The sequence below is a fragment of the Grus americana genome, chromosome 1 (assembly GCF_028858705.1).
Source record: "Grus americana isolate bGruAme1 chromosome 1, bGruAme1.mat, whole genome shotgun sequence".
Taxonomy (NCBI): Eukaryota; Metazoa; Chordata; class Aves; order Gruiformes; family Gruidae; genus Grus; species Grus americana.
Window position 1 is genome coordinate 92,979,147 of NC_072852.1, and position 14,081 is coordinate 92,993,227.

General features: G+C 46.2%; 1 protein-coding gene across 2 annotated transcripts; it reads right to left on the reverse strand.

The window, feature by feature from the left end:
* Window positions 1-9,598: 9,598 nt before the first annotated feature.
* Window positions 9,599-12,882, reverse strand: LOC129207029 (apovitellenin-1). Of its 2 annotated transcripts, none has more exons than XM_054827333.1 (4): window positions 12,813-12,882; window positions 11,256-11,357; window positions 10,701-10,860; window positions 9,599-10,023 (listed from the first exon to the last, which is right to left on the reverse strand). In XM_054827333.1, the coding sequence occupies exons 2-4, from the start codon at window positions 11,314-11,316 to the stop codon at window positions 9,924-9,926; spliced, it is 321 nt and encodes a 106-aa protein (XP_054683308.1). In that variant the 5' UTR covers window positions 11,317-11,357; window positions 12,813-12,882; the 3' UTR covers window positions 9,599-9,923. The 2 variants fall into 2 exon arrangements, with proteins under 2 accessions (XP_054683308.1, XP_054683316.1); XM_054827341.1 differs by having other exon boundaries at window positions 11,256-11,354; window positions 12,813-12,854.
* Window positions 12,883-14,081: the final 1,199 nt, after the last annotated feature.

The window sequence follows — 14,081 nt, forward strand, 5'->3', positions numbered from 1 at the left end:
TGCTGCTGGACTGTTTCCTGATACTATTAGCTGCAACTTCCTTAAATTGCCTTTAAGCAACTGGGATAAAGGGTAGGGCAAGATCATGCCAATTTAAGCACCTGTGTTCTCTGCTAAGGCATGCATACTCTACTGTCAGGGAGCAACGCTGGGCACAGGACCTCCCCCAGGCAAGCACCATTTGTCCCTCTGCAGTTTGTGCCTGGTTTAGACTTCATTTGCACCACAGCTTATAGTAGTAACTGCAACACTGGAAGCTGTGAACCTGCTCACCCAAATGCAGCGACCACAGGCAAGGGCGGCAAAGATGCAGTGATGGGAATATCAAGACGGGATGAACAAGCCCCAGGGGACTGGGACTGTACGTTTGGGTTGCAAGCTGACACTGAAGTGCATGCTGGCATTTCTTCATTTACACCAAACCTGTGAACTAGTCAAATGAAAGCAGCTCAGGTATCCTAACCCATGTGGCTACCGTAGCTCTGGCTGCACTGCAGGCCAGCGCATTGCACAGCGAAATGTGAGAGGTTTGTGTGTTTGAAGGCTGAGTCCCCTCTCTGTTCTATAACAGGCAAAGCTAGCGCCTTCCTCCAGTGCCCAGCAGCTGGACAGAAAGCATCACTAGGGAACATCCCTAAAAGATCAGGAAAAAGCAAGCCTGCCACTCTCAAGCTTTGGGTTCAGGATGGGACAAAGTTTCTGCCACGGAAGCGGCCCCAGCTGGGAGGGTGCTGGAGGGAGCAAGCCCCGGGGAGGCAAGCTTCCCACTCCGCTGGCCGTAAGGCCATTCTTCCCCAGCAGCACTTCCGTCCCTGCACACCCAGCCCTCCCACAGCCATCAGCCACCAGCCTGGCTCTCCAGACCTCTGGCACAGGCAAAACAGGCAGCAGGGCTACAGCTAATGTGCTGCTCTACCCCTGGATGCCCCCCTAGGCCACGTACCCAGACAATGCCCGCTTCAGCCATACTTGAAAGTCAGAGGTGGAGAGTGAGGCTAAGTGGCTCAAAAAAAAAAAAAAAAAAAAAAAATCTGTATTTGCCTTAAGACCAGATAGGAAAGCATGTGCCCTAAATCAAGTCTTGTGAAAAGGTCCAGAGGAAGTGAAAAAGGAAGATTACAATAAAAACAGGATTTCCAAAACGCTGCACATAGTGAACAAGGACCAAAGTATACATTTTCAGTCTTATAATTAAACTAAAACAACAACAACGACCAAATTATCAGTTCATCTTATGCTGAATTCGGCTTTTGCATGGAAGTGTCCACATTTTTATCAGACAGAAAAACCAAGGGCTCCCGCCACAAAATGAGCATGATTCGATTAGTGTGCAAAACACACACAGAATGAAGGTGATGAACTGTAGTGTAAAAATACAAAGGCTGAGGTGTCTTCTAACAGCTGTATAACACTACTGGTTTTTGACATAGATTGTCTCATGTACACAGAAAGGACAAATAGTGACATGCAACCTTCTTCCTTTTTATTTTAAGAAAGCAAACTTGTATTCTGACTCATGCTTTAACACAACTGGCATTACCAGTACAGCACAGCTGGAGGAGACCTCACGCAATCATCTAGTTCAGTAAGAGCAAATACGCATAGATTATCCTTGATGTGTATCTGTCAAAAAACATATGGGTAGGCCATCATCTATCCTCAGAATTAACAGAATTCACTGAAAATCATGAAATACCATGCAAGTATATTGAGGATCCTTTTAATTGCTTTTGAACTTGTAGGTTTTCCCTTTAACTGTGTTTTCTTTGCAAAGAGGAGGGGAAACAAACCTTCATTTAAAAAAAAAAAAAGCTGACAGATTTTAAGGACATAACCAGCTATTAGCATCACTAAATTGTCAGTTCTTCACTCAGGGAATGGACATGCTCCCACATACCAGTTTAGATGCTTCCAAAACAGGTTTTTGATTTACTTAGTTCTGTAAGTCAAGTCTGTGATTTACTCAGTCAAGGGAGTCAATCGTAAACCCTGGTACGCTGTGGAGCAAGTGCTTATGGAGTACTGAAGAACTTTCTGCATTCATGCTCCATATTTTGATTTTATGTGTTATGACATAACATCTCTGCATTACCTGCCAGCCCTCTATGGTGGCTAGCTGCCAGTGAGTTGCCCAAAAGACTTGTAACAGTGCCCAGCATTCTTGTACTTTGCCTTTTACCACAAGCATTTTTCTCCAGGTTGACAGATGACAATTGCCTGCAGCGTATTTCTAGCGCTGCACATGAGCTGGCAACAATTTCTGACCTACACTGAGTCAATTCAATACAGAAATATTTCTTTTCCTCCCTCGTTCAGCCACCCAGTGCACTCTCCACAATAATATATGACGGAGTAAAAGGTGCTTACAATTGAAGTGGAAAACTTTTAAACCTAACTGCTAATAAGAAGTCCTCAGAAGAACAGTTTATATGGATAAAGGATGTTTTTACAAACACAGAAGTTATTCAGATGAATGACTATTTTGGATAAAGCATTGCTTCTCAATAAATATTAAACTATTATGTCATGTACATGCAAATTGATTTTATATAGTAGATCTTTATTTTTTCTGAGGTGTCAAACTACTATTTGGGAAAATGGATAACTCCAAATAAAATTAGCATTCTCTCCCTCCAGCAATATCTACCGGAGCTATTTTTACAAAATATGACTTCTATCGAGTCAACTTTATTATTAGAATACTAAAAGCTCCTTTTAAATCTAAAAATCACCACAAGCTTTTACCTGCAAAAAAAGACTTAATGAGTTACTTAAATTGGTAAAGTAGCTGTATAGGTATGTAACTCCAACAATTTTTGACACCCAAAAAGGAGAAATACAAGACTTCCCACTTTCATGCCAAGCAAAGAATCTCAGAAACATGGGGAACCTAAAATGATGAATTAGCTAACAGCTACAGTGGCAGTTTAACTGACAAAAGGCAGCATTAAACTAAGGATACAACAGCCTGTAACAATTAACAAGGTTTGATTTGTGTGGGGTTTTTTTCCTTTAAAAAAAAACCAAAAACCTTTGTGTTTTACTGACCACAACTGAAAACAAATTAGTCCTGCAGATCACACAGCCGTGCCCGCTGTTTTACAGTTCTGTGCTCTCCAAACACCACAGCCGACCTGAGCACACCATTTTGAAGACATCTCTGCAGGGAGGGTTACCTGGGAGGGTCGGTACATACCCCACTCCAAAGGGAGCGATCCTCCACTGGCAGGACTTTTAACATCATCACCCCAGAGAAAGGCAAGAGACAAAGGAGCCTTTGGAGAGAAAAGAAAATGTTACAATTAGGAGAAAAAAAATAACCTTGAAGTGGTTGTTCCAAGTAGTGAATTTAATCCACTTGTTTTCAAACACTGAGTTACACATTTTCTCTTGTACCTGCAGCTTTCATCTATTAAGTGGACTCTGAATAAAGCAGGCTCTAACCCAATATCTGAACTCATTTAACAAGGACGCTACTGTAAACCGGGAGATAGGAAGCCGTGAAAATAAAAGATCTATGCTCTTCACTGACATATATCACAGCTGTACTTGTAAATATTTATTCGTCTGTTAAGATCTTTACTAATGAGCGCAACTTGGGGTTGACGGCAACTTCTCTCATAAACCATTTCCAGAGATGCTCCCAGCGCGGCAGTGAGCAGGTTAGAGCATTCTCCCACAAGACATGGACGGTATGTGATGCTGTGGCACATGTTCGAATGCCACTGCATTTATGGCACTGGAAAACTTTAATAAAGCCGATTTTATCACAGCTACTGTCAAGACGGTTAGCTTGCACTCGTGCTGCAATTTTCTAGGGTTTTGAATAGCAAAACCAGAAATGTTTCTTAAAGCATTTTTTGAGAAATTACCTAGTTCCATATCACCCCCAAATCTAAGCATAAAGAGGAATTCTGTAATACGGGATAATTTGGTTTGGCACACCCTTCCTCTCCCCAAACAATGTAGGGTCTGCAAAACATGGCGTAGCCGTTACACACCCAAGCAACAGGAACTCCCACCTCACTTGTACACGTGCAGGTAAATGGGCAAACGTATGCAAAAAACCGTCTTTCTACATATTACGGAAACAAGATTCAAACCCTCCCCACCCAACGCTGTCCCAGCTGCAGCCTCTCAACCCCAACTCGGCCCATGCCAAAACACCCTTCCCCTTCCACGGGCTCGCTCTCACCCGCCTGGGAGGAAGCGATTAACCCGTCCCAGTCGCACCAAAAAGTGGGTTTATGGCTATAAAGCTGCTCCTCCCTCACCCCAGGTACCTCTGCCCGCCGCCCGCCTCCCGCCTCCCCGAGCAGCCCCGGGTCGGGGCTGGCGATCCCCCCGGCCTTCCCAGGCGAGGCTTGTGGCGCCCGGCTGCTGGGGACAAGGCCCGCAGCAGGGCTCCGGGGCTGGCCCAGCCCTGCGGCGGCTGCCCGAGCCTGGCGAGGGGACGGACACTTGGACTAGCGCAGCTTCCCAAAAACTAACAGGCCCCCCACCCGCCCAATATTGAAGTAAATACGTGTATGCGTGTCTGGGCGGGGGAGGAAGCGCCGTGGCAGCAGCATCCCTCTCCCCGCCGCTCCTCCTGCCCGAGCCTACCTGCGCGGCCGGGCCGCTCCCGCCCGTGCCGCCGCCCCGGACCCGAGCGGGGCGGGAATGCAGCGGTCGCGGCGGCGGCGGCGTGGCCGGGAGCGGGGCCGGGAGTGAGGCGGAGGTGTTGGGGCGGGCGGGAGTGGGGGGGGGGGAGGCTGGCGGCATCGCGTGCGAAGCTGGTCGCGGCGAGAGTGCCGCTCTGAGTCAGTACTCGCCGCGGCGGCGGGATGCTGCGGGCTGTGAGCGAAAGGCAGACAGACGCTGACTGATCTCTGCCGCCCGCCGGTGGGCCGCCTGGCACGCAAGGCTTTCTGTCACCCGCCCGCGCCTCGCCGCGACAGCGCTGCCCACCGGCCATTCCCGTTTAATCCCCTCATCCCGGGGCCTCCCAGCGGCCCCGCCAGAGGCGCTTCTGCTGCCCCCGCCGGGCACCTTCGCGGGCGGTGCCTGGTAGCCCCTTCCCTCGGCGCTGCTGGAGAGCGGCAGCCGGTTCCCGCGGGGCTGGCCGCGGCTGACAAACTCCTTCCTCCTTCGGCCGCCGCGGGGCCTCGCGTGGAGCCACCTGCTGTTTCTGCGTGCCAGTTTTCGTTATTGACATTACATACACGCACCCCCCGTTTGTGATTTTGGTGTTTACTTTTAAAATTTGAAAAAGCTTCTTCGCCAAAAGTCTGTGGAAAAGTGCAGAACCATCTGAAAGAAGGCTGCGCCAGCTCTGCGCCTCACCGGACGCCCACCATCTTTGTCCGCTCCCTCACAGTGGCGGCAGCACCTCTCTGTCCCTGCCTGCACAGCCGTGCCCTGCCATCACCAGAGGACAAAAAATACAGTATCTTTAGATGGAAATGTGTGTGTGTAAGGGAAGTCACCGCATGGCTCTTCAAGCGTGACTACCAGCCACAAATTTCAAATGTTTTACGTGACTTTTCTCAGTCTTCGTCGTCTTTCCTTGGAAGGAGAAAACATCTCACGTTGGGGTTTCTGCTACTGAAGGGCTTCGGCTGTTCGTCGATAAGGACAGCCGCCAGTGCTCACAGCAACGTAAGAGCTCAAGGTGTTTGTTACCATTAATTCGTGATTTTTCCAAGTGTTAAAGTAAGAGGTGAGGGGAACTAGGAAGTGTAAAAGCTGAACAGTTCTGTGCCATCAACACTCGGAACTACTGAAAATGGTGTAAAATATTCACCATAATAAATACTTTCCAAGAAAGGGTGTTTTTGCAGAAATCAGGGATGCATGAGGTGGTGTTATTTATCCATCCTGGAAACAAGAAAACTGACATTTCTTAAGATTTCATTTCAATGGACTCAGTTGAACCAGTTACACCACAAGCTTTCCCAAAGCTGCTAAGTGAATGATGATTACTCACAAAGAGAGTTTCTGTTACATGAATCTCACTGAAATGAACACTTCACTTATGAAACCTCTCCAAGAGTCTTGAAGCACTCAGTGAACTTTCACAGACAAAACTTGGGAAGTGATTTCCATCCCCATTTTACAAAGGAATTACAGATTAAGCTGTTTATTCCTACTCAAAAGTGGGAGTAGATGTGAAATATTTTAACTTTTGAGGGTAAAACATATGACCGTCTCATTACATGTCCCATGAATTTGCCCCAGGATCCCTTTTGGGATAAAATGCTTTTTGTTTTGTTTTTTCTCTACCTGATCCCAGACTGAATGCTGTCTCAGCTGCTAGTTTCTGCCTTTAAGGAACTCACCAAAAGGTGATGCTGGTAACGTGAGGGTCAGAAGTGGCAGTGGGAGGTTGTCTGCTTTGCTCTTAGTAGGTTGCACTACGTCGTAGATTGCACAGCAGATTAACCATCTGGAAGGTTTTCTGTTTACTTCTTTTAAGTACACAAATGCACAGATAACTACATGATCAGGAGATTCAGTACAAACAGAGATCTAAGGGCTGATTCAGTTTTGCCTGTATACTAAAATCGGTCAGATATCAAACAGCTAATCAGCATGTGGCTGGCTTGGATTTTCTGGAAGATGCATTGCAGAAGAACAAAAGGGTTATAATTAAGTGCATTTAACACAGTATCAAAACTTTGTTAAGTTTTAGTGTGGAATTCATACCAGGCACTGCTCTGCTCCAGCTGTGAAGTGATGCAATACAGAAGTGCCGCTGCGTTGCATTAATGAAGTCACACAACAGGCTCGAAACACAACATGAGCCCCCTATACTTTCCAAACTTTTCCCTACCCTTTTTGGCAGCACATATAAATGGATTGAAAAGGCTAAAGTGACGATTTCCAGGACACCAAACTCTTAAGGACACATTCAGGATCTTTCATATGACTCATGACTTTCACTCTTTCAGAGATAAATCCTTTCAGAGTGCCAAAAGAACAAGGTCTATCCTGAGAAAACTTAATGCTGAATTCTTCCCTGGGGCAGGAGGGGATTTAAGCTGCAGGGCTTCTCCTACAAGGGTTATATTTGGCAAGAAAGAAAGACTGAGCAGACACATGCAAAACAAGCAGGTAGGAAATCATGTCTGTAGCAGAAAGAGCTGAAGTTTCTTTTTCATGTGGTAAATGTTCTTATTAGCCCAAACTGTGCTTTTCTAAACCTTCTTCTAAATAGTGGTGCATTTACATAACACATATGCTGCACACGTTCATGTGTGACGAGGGAAGTGCAGACAGTCTAAGCAAAACAGGCAGCAATAAAGAAATCTGCAAAAGAACTCCGCAGAAGTGGTGAAGCAACTGTAGAGGGAAGAACTTGCTGCTCTGCATGGGGACACTGATTTCATTCCGCTTGCGCATGGTACCGGGCAGCTGCTGAGACATAGAAAATGCAAAATGAGATTATTTTTTTATTCCAGACAAATGGTTAAGTGTAAGTTTATATTGATAGCTCATCTGACTGATAGTAACAAAAAGAAAACAACAAAAAAAACCAACCCCAAAACACAGGGTACTCGTTTCTTCCACTATCAATAGCCTACCAAATTGCTCCAACAGGACAACAGCTACAACATATTCCAGTTTGTGCTGAAGCAAACTCTTCTCAGTAGCAAAGGTCTTGGGAGAGGAAATTCAGACTGGGGCAATGGAAGCTTTGGTGTATCAGGTACTGCTAGCAGTACCTTAATCATTGAGAAAGAAAGTGAACGTGAACATTTTCAGTATCCAGCACTTCAGGTTGAAGAAAGAGCCTTACTGTTAGTTTAGGACAGTCTTCACCCCAGTGCTCCCCAAGCAATAGAAGTATTGAAGCTTGACAATGGCAAAGCCTGGTCTCCTGAGATGGTCAAATACTTGTAAAATGTGGAGAACACGTTAAAATAAATGCCTGGAACTGTGTACATGAAGTCAGGGCAGTTCTCCCACCAGTGCTAGTGGGAGGTTGGCACAGAGAAGGAATATAGCTTTCATGTGTTAATTAGCCTTTTGTCAGCTATTTGAGTTAATTTCCATTAGTCAAACTCAGCAGTGGGAAGGGATAGCCTGGAGGAAATACATTCAGCTTTTAGAGCAATCACTGCTGCTCCTTTTTCTTCCTGCTTCTCCCTGTGACCCCTCAGCTCTCCTCTTGCTCTCTTGCACACTTCCATGGGAGCAAACACTGACATCTCCCAATTCCTCCTTGGGCTTCTCAGCTTTTCCTGCTTCCCCTACTCAATTGTTGATTCCCTGATAATCTAGAAATAGTGTCAGGGAGCAGCAAGAGCTGGGATGTTCCAAGAGGGAGGACAAGCCAGGAGCCAGCAGAGACCACAGCACAGGTAGCGACACCCCACAGCCAGGGCACAGTCGCACTGTACCCAAGCAGAGGCGAGGTAGTAACTGTGACAGTGTCCTTCAACAGCTCCAACAAGGTAAGGTAACAAGCTGTACCAGGCAGCCCACTCCAGAGGCAGAGCTGGAGGCAAGGCTACAGCTTAGCTCCAAGGTCCATCCAGGAAGCACAGCCAGAGATAGGACAAGGCTACTTACAACATAGGTCCAGCATCCATGCAAGGAAACCCACCAGTAAGCCAGAACAGCAGGGATCAGCCACACATCTGAGTGCCCGGAGCTTGAGCTTAGATGTGGCTCCTGGGTCCAAAGGTAGAGTGTGTGGATGAGGGTCTCAGGTGAGGGCCGTTGTTGGTGCTCTCAAGCCCTGACAGATAGTTACGAGGGGAATGCTGAAGCAGAACAAAGTTTTAGGTTTAAGATCCCAATGAGGGGAAAGTAAATGAAGATGTGCCTTAAAAGACAGTAGCATTGCTTTGCAGTTACTAGGCAAATCTCCTTTTGCCAGTTGTAGCAATGGTCTCCCCCTTAAGCCGTAGCTCTGCCCATGTGCATGTGACTCCTAGGTCTCAGGCTAGCAGGGTTTTGTTTTAGCCTCTGCTGCAATCTCCCAGTGTAATTTCAGACAAATTACCTACTTGTTTCTGCTTGCTAATAATGAAGTAGAGGGATTTCTTTATCCAATGTGGGCATCTGAGATGACGCAGTTACAGAGGGCTGACAGGGACCTGCCAGGTCTTCATAGACAGCCCTGGGCATAGGTGCCCCTCTCATAAACTGATCACCCTCCATCTTAATGATAGTGAGAAGTTTTCCTCTTCTTATTGAACAGCCTTTGGTTGGCTGATGAAACATACTTTCAAAGTCCTGCTCAGATTGATGGACTGTTCAGTTTACTAGAACTCATTTTCTGAAATGATCTGAAATCTTCAGACACTTGATACAGGTGCACCTACTTGCTCCTTACCTAACCAAGGAGCACAATCAGTAGGAGTCAACATTTCATGGTCTTTCCTGATGTGAGGTTACAGTTGCCATGTTGTGGCTACCCCGAATGATGTTCAGGTAGTGCCCCCACCCACCTGAGAAGAACCTGAGCTTAGTTAAATGTGCCTGAATGGTCAGGCTTTGTTAGCGTTGCCTGCAACAACTTCTTGTGAATCACAGCTACATTCTCAGCAGAATGGGATGCCAAGGTGAATGTGATTTTGTAACAGTTAATACAAACAGGAAACTTAAGGAAGTGTAACAACCAACATTTTTTTTAATTAGAGAGGCAATGGCCAAGCCATTCAGGAGGAATTAATTTTCAGGATTTGGCTACAGAAGAGCTCTACAATCTCATTGCCTTCCCCATGCCCAGCAGCGGGGTTTTTTTCAGGGGAGACTTCAGCAGATGCCTTCCATCCTTTGGTCTTTGAAGCTGGGTTCCCTCTAGTGGTATTAAGAGGAGCATCGATTCTGTCTTATTGACTGATCTTGGTCGGTAGTAGGGGCAGAGGGAAAGAGGACACTGTAGGGTGCTACCAACTCCCATCAGGAAACACTGACTTGTCTTCATCTGGCTAGTAGCCTAGGACTTTTGTATACCACAGGTTCTTTATTTTTTCCATCAGCTGTTCAGCCAGTATACTGAGTTTAGTTGTTTCTCTGATGAGGAAGTTCCTGCAGGAGATGACAGCGTATGTTGTAAGAGACACAAATACGTGAGGGTACTCTCTGTCAGCTGTAGTTATCACACTACCTGTCACTGAGAGTGCAAAGCTCCTCAGCAGGCCCTAGAGGGGCTTTCTGCAGAAGACAGAAATAGGCAGTATGTGTTTGCCATGAATTACATGAAACTATCTCTTGGGTCATCATGCTTTTCCTTTTGGGAGGAAACCCTTTCCTCTTCTTTGAGGAGTGTGTATTTACAGCTAGACCCAATTCTGTGATTTGTGTTGAGCGACAGCAGTGTTTCCTGGCACCTTCAGCACTCAGCCCCTCACAGACAGCACCACACTGCCTGCCCAGCCCCTTCCAGGGCAGCTGATCCCTGGACAGCCAGTGGCTCCCTCCCTCACTACCCACTTTATAAAGAGCAGTACCTGCTGTCCCACGAGCATTGTAATGCTCAATGTGCATCCCTGGGAAGAGGTTGCACTTCCACATGAAACCACATCATCCTGCCCCACCTTCCAGCACCTCGCTCCCATTGTAGTCACATCAGGCTTTGGTTGCTGATTCCTTTCCCATTGGGTCTCCCCTTACAGATACTTGATTAATCAGTTCTTTCTCCCACTCCTCCCTCTCACTTTCCACCCATGGGTATTGCAGCGCTAGTGCAGAAGATTTTTCCATACCTGGTCACAACAACTACTGGAGTCTGGGCAGCATCCACCAAGAACTGACCAACTTTAGGGGACATCTTGTTCACAGTTTCATAGATGTAAGCTGCAATTGCATCGGGGATGACCAACCAGTCACGACGATCTCTCTCAAAGATGGACTTTGAGTGCACTTCTGAGAAAAAGGAGGCAAAAACCCATGAGGCTCCTCCAGTCACTTGTGTCTCTGATATCTTCCCCCAGGCACAGTGGGAAGAGACTTGAAATTCTGAGATTCAAAGCCTCACCCAGAATTTGCTCTAGCAGCATCCAGCAGCACCTCATCACTCATTTTTGGGCATCTAGGTCATAGGCCTTACATGGCAGAGTATTTGCACCAGGTACGGACAATTTTCATGCCAGGCCCCTACTGACTTGTTTCATGCTGCCAAGCACCAGATATTCGTAGTCTTGAACTGTGTTATTGAGCTTCAGTCCTACTTTATGGATGGGTCGAACTTCTCTAAGGCAAGTGAGAACCCGTAGAGCTGAGCCTTGTCTCAGGCAGACAGAAAAGCTTTTCAGGCTTACCGGGGAGAGTGGTGCCAAGGAGCAGAATCAGAGCTATCACCAATGCCCTGGATTGCAGCATGGTTTGCAGTACTGGTTCCGCTCTCTACACCAAGACACCTGCTGGAGTCAGCATACAATGTTTTGTTTGTTTTCAGAGGAATAAAACATGTCAGTTAAACATCCAATTTTTGCAACAAACCTAACCAATACATGAAGAACAGAACAGGAAAGATCACGGTGCATTTCTTCTGAAGAAGTGAAGAAAAAATAGTATAAAAACGCAAGTGTAGTTTTATGTGTATATTCACAAATATCCACAATGTATGATAGCTTTTAGAGCTCCAAGAAATGCATGACAGTTAAAGTTACTTCTTTTATACAAGAGCTAAAATTCCTTTTTTTCAGCATAAGAGCAAACCACTAAAACTGGCAGAGGTCAGAATAGGTTTCCTCCACACATGGGTACAACAGAAAAATACATAATGATGTGGGATTTTTTTTGTTTGATTTTTTTTTTGGTAAATTGCTTTGAAGAACATTGTGCTAGTGAGTGCATCACATACAATGATCATCTCAGTGACCCAGTGGCCTGAGTATTTTGTCTTGCTCTAGTTGAGGAAAGACCCAACTAGGTTCTCTTGTCTTTTCCACACTAGGATTAACGAAGCAGATAGTAGCCCAGGCAGAACAAGTTCTCAAAAGCAAGTAAGTGCAAATTTAACCTCATCCAACCTCCTTTATTCTGTCTATTAAAAAAGCCAGACTTAGAGGAATTCTTGAAACAGTGGTACTTGGTACGTCGAAAAGATGACATTACATCTAAACAAGCTTTTCAAACATGCCACACTCAGAAAGACGTTTAGAAGTTAAACTTGATTTATGCCCTGGATTAGAGGGCTGCATCACTTCGAGTAACATGAAGAAAACATTGCAGTGCTAGGAATTGCAATGGCAAAAAAGGCTGCAAGTCTGTTACATGTGACTGCTTTTCTAAATCCTGTTCCAGGTAGTATTCCAGGTCAATGCTCCTTCTTATTCCACAGTAAAGGAAATTTCCATCCATGCTTATTTCCTTCTGTGCACAGATTACCTCCAAAAGCTACCACTCCATCTTCACTAGACATTTGCTGACCAGCAGCAGTTGCTCCGTTACCACCCTTCCTTGATTTTTGATCCTAGAGCCAGTTTCTCCCTCTGTAGACAAAAGGTATAAATTTTCTTCCCACAAGCATAAGGAGAGGATCTTACCTGCTTTAAAGCCTGTAGTCACTTTGGTGAAGGCAGCTGGGAAAGGGTTACGTATCTTCCATCACTGAATGTCTGCAATCCCTACCACGAGCTTGACCCTCTTATGAGTCTTATGGAGCATCCATCACTCAGCTTCAATCCAGGTCACCTCAAAGCCCTCCCACCCTCCTCCATTTCAGCAATATTCCTGGCTACGGAGCGTGAGAAGGACTCACACTTGGGCTTGCAATAAGAAATGGGGCAAAATAGAAGACCACCTCCACTCTATGTCCTAGATATACCAGTCACAAAGTCCATAACACCCAGAACAGAGAGTTCAGATCTTACCTGTCCTGCTTTCTCTCTTTCTCAGGCCAAAGGTGAGGTAGATGCTCATCTGAGACACCGGCATTTATGCAGACCTAATATAGTGATAGCAAGGGGTTAAAGGTCCTGCTTTGTTTCCCCATTTGCTCTTTTGCAAGCACATCCAGCTCAGTGGGACAGGCAAGAAGCTGTGGAGGACTCTGGACCTGTTATTGAGATTTGGTAATGGACGGTCAGTCCGACCTGAGCTTAAGAGACGTGGAAGGCAACTCCTGGGTCACTGAGTCCCCTACTCTTACAGGCAACCATGTCATAGAGGCCCCTTTCATAAGTTGACCAAATTCCACATTAACAGTAGCTAGAGCTGGGCTGAATTTTGCTCCCGCTGTTCCTGTGGGAAGGCCTGTGCCGTAACCTCACTGCTCTGACAGTTGGAAATTACTTGAGGCTATTATACCCATTGGTATTTTACCCTCCATTTCCAAGAAATGCATTAACCAAATGCTGCACAGGGGTAAGCACGAACCCCTCTCACATTTCTTTCCTCATGCCCAAGTCTTTTCGCACAGGCTGACAAGATGGGCGTACATCTGAGCCAGCAGTCAAAACTTACCCAGGGGAAACATCCAGCTTCGGGGCCCCCAGCCCAAGAAAGACATGGACCTGTTAAGAGTGGGTCCAGACAGCCACAAAAAATGGTCAGAGCGCTGGAACACCTCTCCTATGAAGAAAGGAAGGCTGAAAGAATTGGAGTTGTTCAGCCTGGAGAGGAGAAGGCTCCATGGAGACCTTATAGCATCCTTCCAGTACTTAAAGGGAGCTCATAAGAAAGACAAAGACTTTACCAAGGCATGTAGCGATAGGACAAGAGGAAAGGGTTTTAAACTGAAAGAGGGTAGATTTAGACTAGATATAAGGAAGAATTCGTTACTATGAGGGTGGTGAGACACAGGAACAGATTGCCCATAAAAGTTGCAGACACCCTATCGTTGGAAGCATTCAAGGTCAGGTTGGATGGGGCTTTGAGCAACCTGATCTAATGAAACATGTCCCCGCCCAAGGCAGAGGCAGGGTGGATGAGATGATCTTTAAAGGTCCCTTCCAACCCAAACCATTCTATGATAACTTCTCCCTTGGGGATCTGGTCCCAGTCAAAAAGTGGCAGGATTGCCACTGTAGGGCGTGTTTTCCCACAGCTCAAGTTCCAAGTGCTCGTCGGGTCTTTAGTCACGCCAACCATCTGTATTTTTCACATGCAACCACTGGGCAGTACGGGGGAGAGACAGAAAG

What these genes read in the sequence shown, in the direction of transcription:
- LOC129207029 (XM_054827333.1), bottom strand. Translation starts at nt 11,316, where the DNA reads ATGCTGCAATCCAGGGCATTGGTGATAGCTCTGATTCTGCTCCTTGGC. An exon ending in CCTTGGCACCACTCTCCCCG is followed by an intron (nt 10,861 to 11,255) that starts GTAAGCCTGAAA and finishes CCTTTTTCTCAG; the next exon opens with AAGTGCACTCAAAGTCCATC. An exon ending in CCAGTAGTTGTTGTGACCAG is followed by an intron (nt 10,024 to 10,700) that starts GTATGGAAAAAT and finishes CATCTCCTGCAG; the next exon opens with GAACTTCCTCATCAGAGAAA.